This window comes from Protomyctophum parallelum (genome assembly GCF_964188405.1).
Source record: "Protomyctophum parallelum genome assembly, chromosome: 19".
NCBI classification, from domain to species: domain Eukaryota; kingdom Metazoa; phylum Chordata; class Actinopteri; order Myctophiformes; family Myctophidae; genus Protomyctophum; species Protomyctophum parallelum.
The window spans coordinates 18,846,264-18,865,108 of NC_139717.1; the positions used below are offsets into that span (position 1 = coordinate 18,846,264).

Here is an 18,845-nt window from a genome sequence, read left to right on the forward strand (position 1 = left end):
TTGTTTGAAGCAGGCAGCGGTTTGTTTTGAAAGTGTTTTTTTTACACAGAACTTTTAATGTTAAAAAACGTCTTATAACACATATTTTTACCCTCGTCCGAACGAACGGTAAGGATAGCAACATATTGACATAGTTATTCATCAAATCCGTGGTTTTGTTTAACAATGACATGTTCATTCGCCTGGGGTTTGTGTGTTGTTGTGTTTTGGGCTTGGCCACGAAAATGTTCATATTCGGTGTGTTTTTCTTTTCGGAAATAGCCGATCTACATGCTCTCACAACGGGGTGAGCTTGTAGCTCTGGTCCATAATGCCTTTGCAAAGGCATGGTGAGCTTGTACATCGGCTATTCTTCGAAAGATGTTGAAATGACATTGAGTGTGTGCAACAAGACATAATTTTATCACACCGCTGGGACAACGCTAAAACCGTCTCTCAACCCTTTGGTGTGGTTAGGGCTAACCACTTAAACCCTCCATACTTGGTAAACTTGACCTCAACGAGCAGTTTTGAGCTTGTAGATTTTCTATGGAGGAAGACCGCTGCTCTAGTGCAATGTAACTTTCTATCCGAATATAACCTGTCGATGGGCTCTATGCACACAGAATAACTCTTCCTACTTCCAGGCTCCTTCCCTACTTCCTTCACAGGTGTTACTGATGATTCTAATTAAGGCTCTGTTCCATTTAGTGTACAGTGGTTCTCAAATGTTTACATTTCAAGGACCCCCATAACTGAGAGTACGGGGCCATTTGGAACCCACTGAAGGTCACTTTGAGACCCACTGGTGTAACAGTGTTTCCAGTGAGCCAACCGTGCACAATAGCAGCAGAGTCCGTTTGACCAGAATGGAACAGAACCTTCATTAGCATCATCTGAAACACCTGTGAAGGAAGGTGGCAGCCCAAGTTCTTTCTAAAATGCCGTGCGTGTGTGCATACAGCCCATTCATTTTTGACTTTTTGTACATTTTGTACCGTTCAGAAACCCGAGGAGTTCTGTGGACTGTTCAGAAACCCGTACCAGTGACCTTCAGCCATGGCCACATCTAAACCATCTGGATCTGACACATCAGCTGACATCCAGCAGCAGCGCCAGTATGTATTACACATCAGTGATTTTCAACCCCCAGTTTGGTACACGTTAGAAAGACCATGCATGGACCACCAATATATTACAAATGATGGTACCCGTTAGTGATCGACCGATATGGTTTTTGGCCGATATTTCCGATCACCGATTAGTGGACAAATCAAAAAGCCGATAGCCGATTATGAGCCGATTATTTAAGTTAAAAAAAATGTTTTACAGTAACATAAATTCCAACACAAGAATTCCTTGAAATGCATTATTGATATTTATCGCTTATAAGAAGCACCAACATCGTTTCAGTAACACTTCCCCGCCTCCATCAAATGCAGCTTTTTTTTTTTAATTGCATGTACTGTAGCAGCATATATATGTATCTATGTATGTATCTATCTATATTTATCTATGAATGCACCAAGTGTGTGTGTGTGTGTGTGTGTGTGTGTGTGTGTGTGTGTGTGTGTGTGTGTAATTGTCCAGAACCGCCCCAAAAAGGCCTCTGCCCGGGATCTGGACCGGGCCCATGCCCACTGCCCAGCATCCATATATGGAGCTGGCTCCATATTTGGGCATGCCTAACACAGAAGACAGAACTCCACAAGCTGGCTGCCTATACTCCCTATTTGGGCATGCCTTACAAAGAACTCCATATATGGGCATAAAAGGGAGACAGACATAATTACTGGGTGGGGCATTCAATTCCAACTTGCATCGTTCCAAGTAGGTCAGTGCCCAATGGGCTGTAGAGGCACTACTAGTTTATCAAAATTGGTGATCTACAAGCCCACAGCACATTGCAGCATGACATGTTGAGAGCTTGTAGATCTGCTGCCCAAACTCTCCAAAGCCATGTGACCTTGTTTGCCACTTTCAAGATCACTGGCCACTTTTTTAATGCATGTAGAATTTGTTTTTACCATTCATTTTATAGCAATAAAAGACAATATGTCTCAAAACACTGGCCAACAATAAAGTTATTGGCAACTAATTATAGCCAACATGCAATAATCATATTAGGCTGGTCAGGATGGGGGGAAAAAACGTTGTCCTTCAGTTGACTGACGCGCGCGCGCGCACACACACACACACACACACACACACACACACACACACACACACACACACACACACACACACACACACACACACACACACACACACACAACAGGCAATCAATACAACGTGTTACAGCTGTTGTTTGCAGCGTTAGCAGGCAGCAGCTAGCTTGGCTAACGTAGTTCTACCACTGCTCTCTGTGACTCTGTCCCTCTCACGTGTGGATTTTATTTTGGTTAATTGAAGATGAAAACAGCAAAGCTTTTTATCGTTACAAGGTTAGTAGCCTCCTCCCTGCAGTGGCCCTCTCTCTGACTCCGTGTGTGTGTGTGTGTGTGTGTGTGTGTGTGTGTGAGAGAGAGAGAGAGAGAGAGGAGACGTCAGTCTGTAGAGCGGAGCTAAGCCGTGTCTACTCCTCCGGGGGTGGAGCACTGGGAGAGTCAGACACGCAGCTATACATTTCCTTACAACCGTACTCTACCGGATTTTCAATGAAAGTGGTTGTTTCACCATGTTTGCGCATTTATGAGAAATATAATAATCGGCCGTTTTTTTTTCGATTATTTGTTTTTAGCACCGATACCGATATTAATTAAAATCATGAATATCGAAGCCGATAATCGGCCGTGGTCGATCACTAGTACCCGTGACCCGCTCTCAGAGTTATAGACCCAGAAGGGTCCATTTGGAGCCCTGCTGGCCTGGTAGAAGTTTAAACTTCTACCAGCATTTGTACGAAAACATTTGTTTTAAGTACCAATAACTAAAATACCGTAGACACACACTTCATTAGAATGACTATCTTCCACCCACATAACCGCTATGTAGGCCTGTATTAATTGCTAACAGTCATTCACCTAATCACAATTATTTGATATTATTTTTGCATAATCAACATGATCGTTTTCCATGTTGAGAGATGTTCATACATCTTCGAACATGATAAAGTCAGTCATTTTGGACATACAAGGTTTCCATCCGACAGGGATGATGTCATTGATATGTCTCAAATATTTCAGGCCGTGACCCCCTAAAATAAATTGGAATAGGAGTTGAGACATTACATTTAGTTCAACTGATGATTTTATTTTTTATTTTTATTATCACGATTACTTTTCATGTGAACCAACTACAAGGTAACAAAAATGACCAAAAAAGACCATTCAGACCGAAATACTTATTATTTTTGGCGAACAAAACCGTCGTTCTACAGAAGTATAAATTAAGGCAGTGGTTCCCAAACCAAGCTGATGCACACACTTGGAAATGTAACATGTATGTGGACATATAAGCTATATACGAGACATATAAAATGTCATACCCATATGCACATGTATGCAGCATATATTCTGTATATACTTGCCATATATTGGCATATTTTCATTGATTTAAAATATGAGCACTATCCTTAGCCTTTTCATGTCACGCACCCCCTAGAGGGCGCTTGTGCATCACAGGGCGTGCATGAATTAAGGTAGACAGTAGAACTGCAAATCATAAATGTCCATCCACTGTATCATGACACACACACACACACACACACACACACGATATCTATGAAAAGGCTATCGTTAAAGAATTCTAAGTAGTGTTCTACACACGGTAGAATAGGTTTACTGGACAGCACTGGGTCAATTTCACTTGGTTAAAAGAAAATGGATTGAATGTCATTCCTTATTTCCTTCAGGTCATTTGAAGCGAAACTTGGTACGCAGACTGGAGACGCTCTGCTGGATGTCTGGGAGAGGTACGATTTAGGCATTTAGCAAACGCTCTTAATCCAGAGCGATTTTACATTTAAGCAAGCATGGCAATACATCACATACATAAAAAGTAGTTATCATGAAACATGCGTAAGCTAAGAACGCAACAGTGGAATATCTATATAATGAAACTATACACTATACTATGCATACAGTATATACTATAAAGTGCTGTGACTACATAAAATGCAATTCTAGTGCTGTCTACGTAACATGCTATAAGTCTGTATAAAATGCTGTGAGACTAATATTATCCACAGATACACAATTCATCAATGACTAGGGATGCACGATAGTGAAATTTTTGGGCCTATAGAGCGTTGCAGTCCCTCCCCCTTTCAGAACGAGGAGTGGCCCAGGAAATGAATCCCAATGCATTTTTCCCATAGGCATTTCAAAACGTATTTATTTAAAGACCTTTTAAGCGTCGTACGAAGCCAACTCTTGTCGTGACAACACACACAATATTTTGGACCAAACAAATAATTACAAAGAAGAAAAACAACAAAAAAAGTGTTGTAACCTGCCGTTTTTTTCTACTTTCTAATTCTTTGTTTGGCCCGAAAAATTGTGTGTGTTGTCATGATTTGTCACGACAAGAGTTGGCTTCGTACGACGCTTAAAAGGTCTTTAAATAAATACGTTTTGAAATGCCTATGGGAAAATGTATTGGGATTCATTTCCTGGGCCACTCGTTGTTCTGAAAGGGGGAGGGACTGCGACGCTCTATATCCGATTACACATTAATTGCATGCAAATTCTAGGGGATGTAAGTCATGAAGTGACACGTTGTAAGCTTGTATATCTGCTATTTCAACTTATTTTTATCAACATGGGAACGATTATGACGATTTTGACAAAATAAACGTGATTATCTCTAATAATTGCGATTTGACGACAAAAGATATGCTGACAGCCCTACAAGTAGTGCAGTCGCAGAAGGACACTAACCGACTTGCGTCTTCCCATTCAGGTACATCAAATGGGCGTGGCAGGTGTTCCCGGAAGGGGGGAAGGGCAGTAAAGTCAACGAGCTGCTGGAGAGAGCCGTCATCGAGTTCGCCAACCAGCACAAGTATAATAACGACCCACGATACGTCAGCATCTGGATTCAGCTGGTAAACCACACACACATGGAGTGCCATGATTTGTGACCGCTTCTGACCGAGGCCAAGTCATTGAAAACTTTTACATTTTCGTTTTTTTCATGTCATGAAAGCAGGGAATCATAGCTTCAAATTGACATATTGGTTGTTCAGTTTGTTCCACCAGTTTTGGAGATATATGGCTTATAGAGTAATGTCTTGCAGAAGAGAGTTGAGAAAACAGGCTTAGTTGAAAGGCTCACTTCTGTGGACTCTAACATTACAACACCTAGCTACATGTTTAAGCATTTATTTCATGTTGATTTCAGCTCTGACATTTATGGAAGATTTCACCTCCCGGTTTTGGGGGGGAAATCTGCCTCAACTGCTTGGCACTCTTAGCACCTTTTTTATTCTGAAAAATCCCTGTTTAAAGCATTATGTTGTACTTTAGCTATTGAAAAATAGCAGATCTACAAGCTCGTAGCGTGGCTGGTCTGGTCTTGGGTCTAAATGGATTAATCAGACCAGTGTGTGTCCAGTGGAAACCTTGTATGAATCTGATCTCAGGTCAGAATGGGTTAACAAAACAAAAAAAAAGTGAGTGTTTTTCCACCCCTTATTTTTCCCCACCGTTATTTATTTTTGTCGTCGTCGTCCTCCTCATGCAGGCCCAGCAGAGCACTTCGCCGGGTGACATGTTCAGCTACATGCAGATGGAGGGCATCGGCCTCACCTGCGCCGACTTCTACCTGTCCTGGGCCGCGTACCGCCGGTCCCAGGGTGACCACCAGATGGCGCTGAGTGTCACCCAGCAGGGCCTGAGCGCCGACGCTCAGCCTGCAGAACAACTCCTCCACTACCAGAGGTATATACCTCGACACCGAGGCAGAGAAAAAAAACCTCGTGTATCCATTGAATTTTTGGCTTTATTTTGTTTTTTTATTAGGTATGCACGGATACATCGGCAGCATATCCGTGTCGGTCAATAGTTACGGGAGTTTTTACTCTATGGTGTTTGCGATATGAAATGTGAGCCTACCATAATCGCAGTAAACATTGTCATGTCATTTTTTTGTTTTTTAACCCAAATCTGTGTCACCTTACTTTTTCCAACTTTTAACCACATTAAAGGAGCATTCAGTGATTTTGGGTGATTTTGAAAACCCCCCCGGTCTGCCCCAGTAACAAGATGTGCACATGCATGCACTACAGTGGGGAGGGGGACACACACACACCCTCCCCCGCTCAATCATGATTGGCAGAAGGCCCCTCTATCCTGAATGGATGAAGGCTGGGCCACCTAGCCAAAAACGAAACCTAAGGTTTTTTGACCCCCAGGGGTTAACTGGGGACAGGGAGGGACTCCTTATATGGTCAGCACTCTATAATAGGGAGGATTATCACAAAAAAAAAGAAAAATAAGTGATATTTGAATTAAGTGAAATCACATTAACCATTGAACCATTATTTTAAACTTTAGCTCTTGGAAAATAGCAGATCTACAAGCTCATAGCGTGGCAGCGAACAACCTTTTTCCATGACGTATATTTCCCCAATTATGTCCGTCCAATTATCTTGGGTTGGTGGGTTCTGTTTGTACCAGCGTCGTGTGATCGCTTTCTTACTTGTTGCTAAAAGAATCTTAATTAAATATTTGTCAACTCTTCAGCAATATTCCCGAAAAAGAAAAAAAAAAGGATAGATACCCTGCCAATATTTCTGAATTATGAGCGTGGCCGGCCTCCTTGATGTCATTTTAGGTGTTCTAAGTCAAATCTCATTAGGCTCTTCCAACAGAATTCCCTCCACGTTCTTGAGTTGGTGGACGTACATGGTTTGGTTTTTTTACACATTTTCCCATTCTTCTGTAGTAATGGTAATCTACAACTCTTTTTTCCCCCCCAATTAGTTTTATTGTACTCTGTGGAGTTAGTCCTGTCTGAATCCAAAGCCTTGTATACAATTAGACACTGCTCTTTAGGACTCATGGCCTGGATAAAAACCTGTATGAGATCATCGTTTGAGGCTCAGAAGTTGCCTAAATTGTTATTTTAACCCATTTTGACATCCGAGATCAGATTCTAAAAATGTCTTCTATACATCCTGACAGTTTTCTGAAAAAGCTATGTTTCTATGGGCCGATTCATACTCCTATTTTAGAGCCGAATAAAAGTCGGTTCGGCTCTGTAGAGCCTACAATGTGACGTCATTTGAGGTTCGGGGGGGCAGGTACCGTCCTAAAGTCGGCTCTTCGGTGCTACTGAGAATTCATTTCGGCACTACAGCGGTAAAATAGGAGTATGAATTGGCCCTAAGTCAGTCGTTCTTCGATTTTTCAAAAATAGCAGAACAAGCAGAACAAATAGCAGAACAAGCTCATAGCGCGCCACTTGGTGGCGCACTATGAGCTTGTAGATCTGCTATTTTTCGATAGCTAAAGCATAACATAATGCTAACACCAAAAGGGGTTCCCGCCCAAAATGGGTTAAACATCGGTAAAATAATTTCCATATTGGTGCATCCTTTTTATGTTTTATAAAATGTGTAAATGAATGTCCTACTTCATCAAATTACGTTGTCACATAGAGGTAGCAAAAATGTAGCAAAACGTGTCACATGTGTTGCAAGCTTGTAGATCGGCTATTTTTTGCCATTTTCTTTTAACAAAGTTAAATCTTTTAAAGTGAATTTGTGTAATAAAAATTCAACAAAATATTTAATATAATTCAGTTGCTTTTGGTGTTCCATCTGTTGGTGGGACAATCAACGAGAACAACTAAAACGTTTTAGTTTGTTTTGCAAACGCACAATAGAGTTTTAGTTTATCGTTTTTCTTTTTTATTCTAGTTTTATTTACCTGCATATAAGACTACGTTTTCTTTCTTCCAATGGAAATATCCTAAAAAACGGGGTTGTTATAATCGGAGACTATACTATTTGACATTCAATGTTCTTTTTCCTTGGAAAATGGGGCACAACATAACCCGAGGCTTATATTCGGCGCAATACGGTAGTTCTGTTAACGGAAAAGTTTTTATTTTTTTCCTCAATTTTAGTTATCGTCATTTAGTTTTTTAGTTTTCATGAACTAATATAATGAATAACCTTGCCTATGACGTGTCAGGGTTCTGCAGAGTCAGCCCGGCTCGGGTCCAGCCCTGGAGGTCTTGGCAGCACCAGACACTCCTCCTCTCAGTGGCAGCAGTGTGACTCGCCGTCGGATGAGGAGGGATCTGAACACGTCTGCCTCGCACACACCCACAGGTAGGACCCCCCCCCCACGCACACACACCCACAGGTAGGACCCCCCCCCCACGCACACACACCCACAGGTAGGACCCCCCCCACGCACACACACCCACAGGTAGGACCCCCCCCACGCACACACACCCACAGGTAGGACCCCCCCCCACGCACACACCCACAGGTAGGACCCCCCCCCACGCACACACACCCACAGGTAGGACCCCCCCCCACGCACACACACCCACAGGTAGGACCCCCCCCCCACGCACACACACCCACAGGTAGGACCCCCCCCCCACGCACACACACCCACAGGTAGGACCCCCCCCACGCACACACACCCACAGGTAGGACCCCCCCCACGCACACACACCCACAGGTAGGACCCCCCCCCACGCACACACCCACAGGTAGGACCCCCCCCCACGCACACACACCCACAGGTAGGACCCCCCCCCACGCACACACACCCACAGGTAGGACCCCCCCCCCCACGCACACACACCCACAGGTAGGACCCCCCCCCCACGCACACACACCCACAGGTAGGACCCCCCCCCCACGCACACACACCCACAGGTAGGACCCCCCCCCACACACACACACCCACAGGTAGGACCCCCCCCCCCCACGCACACACACCCACAGGTAGGACCCCCCCCCCACGCACACACACCCACAGGTAGGACCCCCCCCACGCACACACCCACAGGTAGGACCCCCCCCACGCACACACACGGTGACACACCTACATGTAGGACCCCCCCACGCACACACACCTACAGCCTGTAGGTGTGTGTGAGTGGGGGGGTCCTACATGTACAGGTAGGACCTCCCCCCCCCACGCACACACCTACATGTAGGACCCCCTCACGCACACTGCACACACACCTACAGGTAGGACCCCCCCCCACGCACACACCTACATGTAGGACCCCCTCACGCACACTGCACACACACCTACAGGTAGGACCCCCCCCCACGCACACACCTACATGTAGGACCCCCCCCCACTCACACACCTACATGTAGGACCCCCTCACGCACACTGCACACACACCTACAGGTAGGACCCCCCCCCACGCACACACCTACAGGTAGGACCCCCCCCCCACGCACACACCTACATGTAGGACCCCCTCACGCACACTGCACACACACCTACAGGTAGGACCCCCCCCACGCACACACCTACATGTAGGACCCCCCCCCACGCACACACCTACATGTAGGACCCCCTCACGCACACTGCACACACACCTACAGGTAGGACCCCCCCCCACGCACACACCTACATGTAGGACCCCCCCCCCCACGCACACACCTACATGTAGGACCCCCTCACGCACACTGCACACACACCTACAGGTAGGACCCCCCCCCCCACGCACACACCTACAGGTAGGACCCCCTCCCACTCACACACCTACAGGTAGGACCCCCCCTCCCACTACGCACCCACAGGTAGGACCAGGGACGTGCAGAGAGTGTTGGAGGGGCAGGGGCTGAAATCCCGTAAAGAGGGCACGTTTGGACAAAAATAGCAGATCTACAAGATCTACAATAGCAGATCTCACAACGCGTCACGCTGCGACGCGTTGAGAGCTTGTATAGATCAGGGCGCAAACCAGCACTCTTTATATACTGGAGATGCGGTTTGTACGACATGGATTTAGAAAACACATTTTGTTCAACGCAAAATACTGCGTTCGAGTTCAGGAGACTTTGGGGAGAGAAAAAAAAGCTATTATCCTGAATGCATGGAAGGAAAGGAGTGGCATTTGAGTTTCTTTCCCCATAGTAAACGCTGCATTTGTGGTCAGGAGAGGGCAGTGGTTTTACAGACGGGTAAAAGGGGAGGGGCTGAAGCCCCCTTTGATGTCTATGTGTGCATGTCCCTGGGTAGGGGACGCGCACCCACAGGTAGGTTACAGTAGGACTCCCACACAGGTACAGTAGCCGTTCGCATTGTGAGTGACGTCATTGAATATTTTCCCTCTGTCCACACTATCGTTCAGCGACGATCTTCAGCTGCGTTTTTCCCTGAATCGAAGCTCCGATTGAGGTGATCAATTCAGAACATCGATGTTTTAGGAGCTCAATACAAAAAACATTGCGGTACTGTGGCGGCAGCCCCGGAAATGCTTTACTGCAGCTGCAAAGAATTTATTTGTGGCTCACAACTCAAATTTCTAGTAGCTCATAAGGTAGAAGACCCTCCGCTGCGCGTCAGGTCTGCCTACGCCCCCAGCCAGTGTAAAATACCCGGTAACCTGAGACCTCTCGTGGCTTATTGCTTAATATTACACTCGAGGGTGTGGTTTAACGTGATCATTGCCACTTCAGTGATGGTAAATGGTAAATGGTGCATTTATATAGCGCCTTTATCCAAGGCGCTTTACATAGATTGTGCATTACATTCACCCATTCATACACCGATTGCGGCGGAAGCCATGCAAGGTACCAACCAGCACATCGGGAGCAATTTGGGGTTCAGAGTCTTGCCCAAGGACACTTCGACATGTAGACAGGAGGAGCCGGGATTCGAACCGCCGACCCATGGATCATTGGACGACCTGCTCTACCTCCTGAGCCACAGTCGCCCCCACAGTGATGCTTGCGGAACTCGACTTGGTCTCGTTCCTGACCGCATCCCTGTCGTGGCAATAATCACGTTAACCCACACCCTCTCGTGTAATATTGCTTAATTCAAACATGAGTATTCTGAGCACCTCAGGACTTCTGTACCACCAACGGTTTAGAAGATGGAGCCATGTTAGAACGTGTTTTTAAAAAGGCAGTGGTAAAAAAATGTTGGGGGTATTTCACCCCGGATAGAGAATTTCTCGTTGTTCCCTGGGGTCATATTAGCCCAACAATAGGTGTGTGTGTGTGTGTGGGTGTGTGTGTGTGTGTCATCAGGTTCCAGGAGTGTAAGCCCCGGCAGAACCTTCACGACGCACGACGGGGACTCGGCACGGCGACGAGCTACGGCCCCAGAACAGGTGTATTGTGTAAGTGTATTTTGTCGGGTGTTGATGGTGCCGTAACGCGCACCCCCCCCCCCCCCCAACGGAAGACATCTAGCTCCGTCAGTCCGTCGACCTCCCTGTTAAAGTTCCTTAATAATATGATTTAGGACCTCCTTAAATGACGGGATGTAGATTGTAATGCTGCCATTTCCAAGCTTTTTTGTGCTCTTTTTTTTTTTTTCTCCTGTCTTTGCTTCCAAATATTTTTACTGCAAACATGAAAGCGTGCATACACTTCTTTCTCACCTCACAATAAAGTTGATCGAGTGTCCCAAATAAAATCAATCAGTCAGTCAGTCGGTCACAAACTGGGGAAAGAAAAAAAAAGAGGATTTTAAAAGGATGAGCCTCCCCATGGCAGTTTACTTTAAACGTCCTTTCCTCTTGTGTTTTTTGCAGACTGCTAATACTCTGCACGTTCCATCCAGTCCATCCAGGCACTGTAGAGCCAGTGACTCTCAAAATGTCATGTCAAGCAACCTTCCATTGATCTGTATGTGGTCTGGTCGCCTCCCCCCATCTGAATTGTGTTTTAAAGACCAGATTCAGTTTTCTGAAACGTATGTTTTTATGTCGGTCGTTCTCAAACTTGTTCATACCAAGGACCCCCAGAATGATATGTATTTCGCTGCAGACACCCCCCCCCCCCCCCCCCAATTTCAAAATACTCTGTTCTGTTCCAGGGACGAAGCAAAGACATGAGTTAAAATCGTTTGTTGTGAAAGAATATATAATATTCTAAGTTTTGCACACATTTTTCACCATTGTTCCAAAACAACAGATCTACAAGCTCATAGTGCGGCACTCATATGCTTGTATATCTGCCATTTTTCAATAGCTAATGTTTAAAGTCATGATTAAAAGTGGTAAAACGCTGAGGTGACACGGATGCATACCAGGTCGTGTTCAAATGAGTCGTGCCGTTGATGTACTGCAGGCGTCCAGCGGGGGGAGCAGTGAGATGGAGGAACGGCTGTCGGTTCCTTTTACAGTGTTTGAAGACATGAGGCCGGAGTCTACATACACACAACCTGCTGGGTAATGCACGCACACACACATGCACTCACACACATTTACATGGATTGAAGGTCTCAGTCGCCACAACTGATTTCAGTCATTTTGAGTCCCGTAGAAGCCAGCATGCATGTTTTTCTATGGATGCATTTTGCAGAGAAAATAGACCCATCTAGTACAAGCTATTTTTGGTTATATTATTTCAAGTTGTCAAACTTAAGCAAATATGTTCAAAAGCATCTAAAATCGTAATAGTCTCAGATATTTCGTAAAAAGCAAAGGTTAAAGCTAGAGATGTCCCGATACTGTATCGGTATCGGCCCTCATCTGTCATATCGGGTCATATCGGTATCGGCAGATATGCCAGTCTAACCACCGATCCGACACAGTGGTAAGGGGTTGACACTATGGCAGGTAAATAAAATGTTGGGGCATGTGGAGTTTGCTTTCGAGTTGCCCAAAGTCCAAGTGCACATTTGAGTGAGGAGTCTGCTATAAACACAACACGAGATATATTGCTAGATAGCTATTAGCTATAAACACAACACGAGATCACAACACCGGTATTCGGTATCGGCTAACACAGAAATTGTGGTACCGGGATCGAACCGGGAACGAATAAAGTGTATCGGCCGGGACATCCCTCGTTAAAGCCTCAATGTGTGATTTCTTCACCTGGTTGGCTGTACAGTATGTAGAACATCGGGAACAAAAATATTACTAAAATGTAATTTTACATTGTGTTAATTGTTTTGAGCGTCAGTGTTTGGGGCTCCTTTCACACCGGTTCACATATCGCACATTAGATCTTGGCCACTTTTTTTTCCAGTCGTAATATTTCATTTTTGCTTTAATCCATGCATTTATCATCTTTATTCGCGTTCACATTTAACAAGAAATTCTCGAACACAAACAAAGGTAATCTTCCAGACTGTGGTCAAATATACATGCTGCCACTTCCAAAATGGTCACTTCTCTACTGTCCTCAACAACATCATCTGGTGTTTTTATAGCGCAGACACACACACACACACACACACACACACACACACAGAGTTGAAGTTCCCCGGCCTACGGTACACATCTTGCTCGACTACATTTGAAATGTGATATTGTCGGTATCGGGCAGAAATCTAGTGTATCCATATTTTGTAAATGAATGCCCTACTACCGTCATGCAACAGTAGTGAGAACGGCAGATCTACAAGCTCACAACGCCTTGTAAATGCGCCCCGCTTGTGAGATTGTAGATATGATTTCACTATTTTGCCAGTCCAATTCCTGAACAGTGACAGTTTTTGGAGATGCAAGGTTTTCCCCACTCGCTTGTCTGTTTTTTTTTTTGCTTGTTTTTTAGAAAAAAAAAAAAAAACGTGAATCTTTCTGTGGCTCCAGATGATCCCTGTGCTTTAGACCCGCTGGTTACCTGTCTGTCTAGCATCAAATGTTGGATGAATGAGAACTTTCTCAAGCTAAATGAGGATAAGACAGAAGTTCTCATAATCGGTTCTAGTGAACAGAAAGAATAAATATTAAGCAGACTTTGCAACCTGACTGTAGAAAGTAACAGTACAGTAAAGAACCTGGGGGTTATTATTGATTCTGAATTGAATTTTAATTCACACATTAATCATGTTACCAAGATTGCCTTTTTTCACCTTAGAAATATTGCACGAATCAGAGCCTATGTGTCCTTGGACGATGCAAAAACGCTAATCCACGCCTTTGTTTTTTCGCTTGATTACTGCAATGCACTTTTTTCAGGACTGCCTAAGAAAACAACTGACAGATTACAATTTGTCCAAAATGCAGCAGCCAGAGTTTTAACTAGAACTAAGATGAGAGAACACATTACTCCAGTTTTGGCATCACTGCACTGGCTTCCGGTTGTTTTTAGGATTGATTTTAAAATTATTTTACTTGTCTATAAAGCTCTCAATGGTCTCGCACCTTCCTACCTACATGACTGCCTGCCTAAATATGTCCCAAACCGCCCCCCCCTAAGGTCTTCCACTGCTGGCCTGCTCGCTTTGCCTAAAAAAATGGCAACTAAAAAATACGGGGAAGCAGCTTTTTGCTTCTACGGGCCGTCGGCATGGAACAAGCTCCCACTGTACCTTCGTCAGGCAGCCTCTGTAGACATTTTTAAAGCTCAGCTCAAGACCCACTTCTACAACATTGCTTTCTTTTTTTTTTTTAAGATATTTTTTTGCGGCTTACGCCTTTATTGATTTTTTAAGGGATAGAAAGTAGGCTGACAGGAAACGGGAGAGAGATGGGGGGATGACATGCGGTAAAGGCCGTGTCGGGTCCGGGAGTCGAACCCGCGGCACACCGCGACTGGTTCACCAGTCCGGTGCCCAGACCGTTACGCTACGGCCTGGGCCTACAACATTGCTTTTAATTGATCTTTTATTTTTATTTTGTTATTCATGTCCTCACTGTATTGCATTACTGCTTGTTTTTTGTCGTTACCTTGCTTTTCTTTTATTCTCCATTGTTCTGTAAAGCACTTTGAGCTGCATTTCATGTCATGAAAGGTGCTATACAAATAAAGTTTTATTATTATTATTCAGTAGAAATGGGACCTGTAAAAGGGGTATACATATATATTTTAAGTTTTATTATTTTAAGTTAACGGACAAAAGGGTAGACGTAATAAGCCTAGGCTTCAGTCTATACTTTTTTTTTTCCAGAGTAAGAGAAAAAAAAAAAAAACTGAACTAAGAATGTTTTGTATGGAAAAACAAAACAAAACTAATAAACTAAACTAAACTAGACTGCAACGTAATGCACCTTGTCCGCCACAGTTCCTCGGAGGAGGTGGCGCTCGAGGAGGCGGGGCTTGAGGAAAGGGGCGGAGACAACGAGCGGTCCATGTACTGCAGGGGGCAGCTGAAGGACGCGGCGGGGGAGGTCAGCTTCGAGGAGCTGAGAGCCCGGCGCTACTTTGACGGAAAGAATCGCCAAGTGGCAGGTATACTAGTACTGACCATCTGACATTTAACACAATTCCCTGCCAGATTTATTTCTGGCTGAGTTTAGACACAGGGGATGGTCTTTTAGATGAGTCCCAGGGACATTTTGAGGAGTCCCACTTCAGCGACGTTAAGTTACAAATTGCATCATTTAAATCCCATTTTATATGGTTATAATGTGGTTATATTCATGTAGAAAACAGAAGAAGAAAATATTTTATTTAACGCATTATTTTTACTGTACATGCTGAGTACAGTAGTGCATCCCGTGGATGCAGAGGTCGTTGTTTTTATTTTGCGTCCCTTAACTATAAACTGCGTTTATTCACCTGTATACGTAATGGTACGACTTGTTTTACGCTACTTGTACCGCTTTACCAATGTTTAACATATTTTATGTCAATAAAGCATTCTGAAATATAGTATATATAATAGGTGTGTGTGTGTGTGTGTGTGTGTGTGTTCCCTCCTCAGAGAGACAAGCTCAGGTGGAGCAGGAGATGCAAGCAATGCTCAGGAGGTCCCAGCAGGCGGGCACAGCCGCTCCCACCCCGCAGCACCTCCCACAGGTACGTAGTAGACTCCACCCACCACCAGGTGGCGCGCTATGAGCTTGTAGATCTGCTATTTTTCAATAGCTAAAGCATAACATAATGCTTACACCAAAAGGGGTTCACGCCCAAAATGGGTTAAAGCGATATTTCACTTTAAAAAAACGTTTCATCGTCTACTCAGTCTTATGTGAACACCCCGGACAGTTTTTAAGTTACTTGATTCAGTAATTAGATATTTGATATTAATTTTAGCTGACCCGCCACCCTCCCCCCTCCCCATACAAACCCATTGTAACTTCAAACTCTATTTTAACCATGATAGATTAATCAAAAACACCCGTCCTTTTTTCTGGTGCTTGATATTGTCCTTCTAATACGTGAGGGGCCGTGGTTTTTCATTGACTGTTTTCATTTATCTTTAAATATTGTTTTTGGAAAATAATGAGGAGGAGGGAGAAGCTGCTGCAGGACCGAAGAGACTAAAGAATCAAAATATTTAAAAATAAATTAAAACGGTCAATGAAAAACCACACCCCCCTCACGTATTATCAGTCACAAGAGAATAGGTGTTTTTGATTAATGGTTAAAAAGGTTACAATGGGTTTGTATGCGGAGGGGCGGGTCAGCAAAAATGTATATACCGGTAAGTAAATATATGTAATAAGTAAATTCTGAATCAAGTAACTTAAACTGTCCCGGGGTGTTCACATAAGACTTTAGTAGACGATAAAATGACCAAAAGTTTTTTTTTTAAGTGAAATATCCCTTTAAGACTGACGGAGTCTGACATACATACGTACGGCCGTTTAACCCTTTCAGGACGGGAACCACTTTAGGTGTTTTAAGCATAATGTTATACTTTAGCTATTGAAAAATAGCAGATCTACAAGCACATAGCTTTTCATTAAAACCTCTCTGCATCTGTCTACAATCTACATTGTCCACTCATCAATACACAATCAACTCGCAGTGATCAATACACATCTGATCTCTCTCTCTCTCTCTCTCTCTCTCCCTCCAGGGTTTTCCAGAGAGGACAGAGTCTCTGAGCGAGGAGATGACGGTGAACAGCTACCAGAACAAGACCATGTTCTCCGTTCCTGACAACACCTGTGACTTCGCCGCGGCCGCCAAGATGGCGTCGACTCCGTGCAGCAGGGCTGCAGGCCAGAGGCCGGTCCGCACGCCACACGCAACAGGTTCACTCATTTTCTGCCAATATCGCCTTTTTATTTTATTTTATCAAAGTTTCTTTATTAATTTTCACACATGAAAATAGCATACAACATTTTTCGAACTTTCTTTTTTTCCCCCCTCCCCTCCCCCCAGAGTTCCCGCTCTGAAAGAGCCACAACCCCGGCATCTTGTACCATATGAAATAAAAGGCACATACAAATATACATAGACATAATAGAAGACTAATAGAAGTATGCAAACAAATAATAATAATAATCATAAAAAAAAAATATATATATATAAAAAGAAACAATTACACAATTAAAAACAATTACAGTAGGGTCAGTGTAATAAGTTAAGGATTGTTGATGTCAGCCACATTCATCCTCTCAATGTGTGTCAAAAAAGGTTGCCAAATGGTGTAACATTTTAAAGCACCGGCGTACCCTCTTGTGGAGTAGCAAATCTTCTCCAATGTCAGATGATGTAAAACATCATTAACCCAAGATTTAAAGGTTGGTGGTATTTTCTCCTTCCATTTAAATAGTATTTGCCGCCTAGCCAAAAGAGATGCAAAGGCTATCATATTCTTGTTTTGCCGGCTAAGATGTAGATCTTGGGAAATCACTCCAAACACTGCAAAAGTGGCAGAGGGTTCTATGGGCACTTCTAATACATCTGAAAATGTTTTAAATATTGAATGCCAAAATGTATTTAGCTTTGTTCAAAACCAAAAAGCATGTGCAAGGGTCAATATCGCCTTTTGACGCCTCTTGGTCCAGGCGCCCTCTGCGCCGACTTCGCCTTTTTAATATACCGGTAAATAGATTACGGTTCATAACTGTGTTCTCTTATGCGCTCGCATTCGGATGCGATTGAAAAAAAAAAACCCAAAGCAAATGAACATTCCGCTGGCTTATGCTGTCTTTTTTTTTATTTTTATTTTTTTTGTCATCAAAGTTTTTTTAATGATTTTTCAATAAAGCATACAAAATTCACATGACTTACACAAAAGAAAAAACAAAACTGGCTTATGCTGTCTATGGGAACGCAGTATGCTGTCTATGGGAACGCAGTATGCTGTCTATGGGAACGCAGTATGCTGTCTATGGGAACGCAGTATGCTCAGAGCTTAAAATAGTGTGCTTTTTTCATTCCAAAACGCAGTTTATAGTTAAGGGACGCAATAAAACAATGACCTCTGCATTCACGGGGTACACTACTGTACTTTTTATTCTAGTTTATTCCGCTAGCTTTAGTTATAATAATCATTTCTTCTTCTGTTTTCAACATGAATATAACCACATTATAACCATATGAAGTGAAATGGGAGTTAAATGATGCAATTTGTAAAAATGGCAAAATATGACTCCTAACGTCGTTGAAGTGGGACTCATAAAATATCCCTGGGACTCATCTAAAAGAGCATCCCAGGACTCATTACATTGAAAACCTATTTACATCACTGTATGCTGTCTATGGGAACGCAGTATTTAGAATCGTAACATCTCGGATCCTTCTTTTTATGTCTCAAAACAAGCTTGATTTGCGCCGCAATATCGCGAAAACGATATGATCCACGGGTTTACAAAATGTGCGTTTTGGGTGAATGAAATAACATTCGCGGGAACTGTTGCACAGCAAATATTCAATCCTGGCTTCTCGGTTTTCCGGCTGAAAACGGCTTTCAAACTCTAAAGGTGTCCGCCGTTTAACAATGCAATGTAAATGCACCGATGCAATGATGCTAATTTACATCCTCGGTCCCCACAGAAAACTTCAAATTAAAAAGGTTGCAGCTCAAAACAAACCCGCCAAAAGTTGGAATATGCATGTAATATATAACGTG

General features: G+C 43.7%; 2 protein-coding genes across 2 annotated transcripts in view; both read left to right on the forward strand.

The window, feature by feature from the left end:
• LOC310876813 (mitotic checkpoint serine/threonine-protein kinase BUB1 beta-like) lies at nt 1-12,234 on the forward strand (the record flags this gene model as incomplete). The annotated part of the gene is made up of 9 exons (XM_083790467.1): nt 1-108; nt 985-1,097; nt 3,833-3,892; nt 4,882-5,026; nt 5,665-5,861; nt 8,121-8,260; nt 11,165-11,247; nt 11,674-11,716; nt 12,212-12,234. Exons 2-9 carry the CDS (start codon nt 1,039-1,041, stop codon nt 12,232-12,234), a joined length of 750 nt encoding a protein of 249 aa, XP_083646593.1. The 5' UTR covers nt 1-108; nt 985-1,038.
• Nucleotides 12,215-18,845, forward strand: part of bub1ba (BUB1 mitotic checkpoint serine/threonine kinase Ba) — an 18,843-nt gene continuing 12,212 nt past the window's right edge. The window contains exons 1-4 of the mRNA XM_083789932.1: nt 12,215-12,312; nt 15,099-15,265; nt 15,741-15,835; nt 16,842-17,019. Of these exons, the coding sequence (XP_083646058.1) occupies nt 12,236-12,312; nt 15,099-15,265; nt 15,741-15,835; nt 16,842-17,019 (517 nt within the window). The 5' untranslated portion in view covers nt 12,215-12,235. The remainder of the gene's footprint in view (nt 12,313-15,098; nt 15,266-15,740; nt 15,836-16,841; nt 17,020-18,845) is intronic.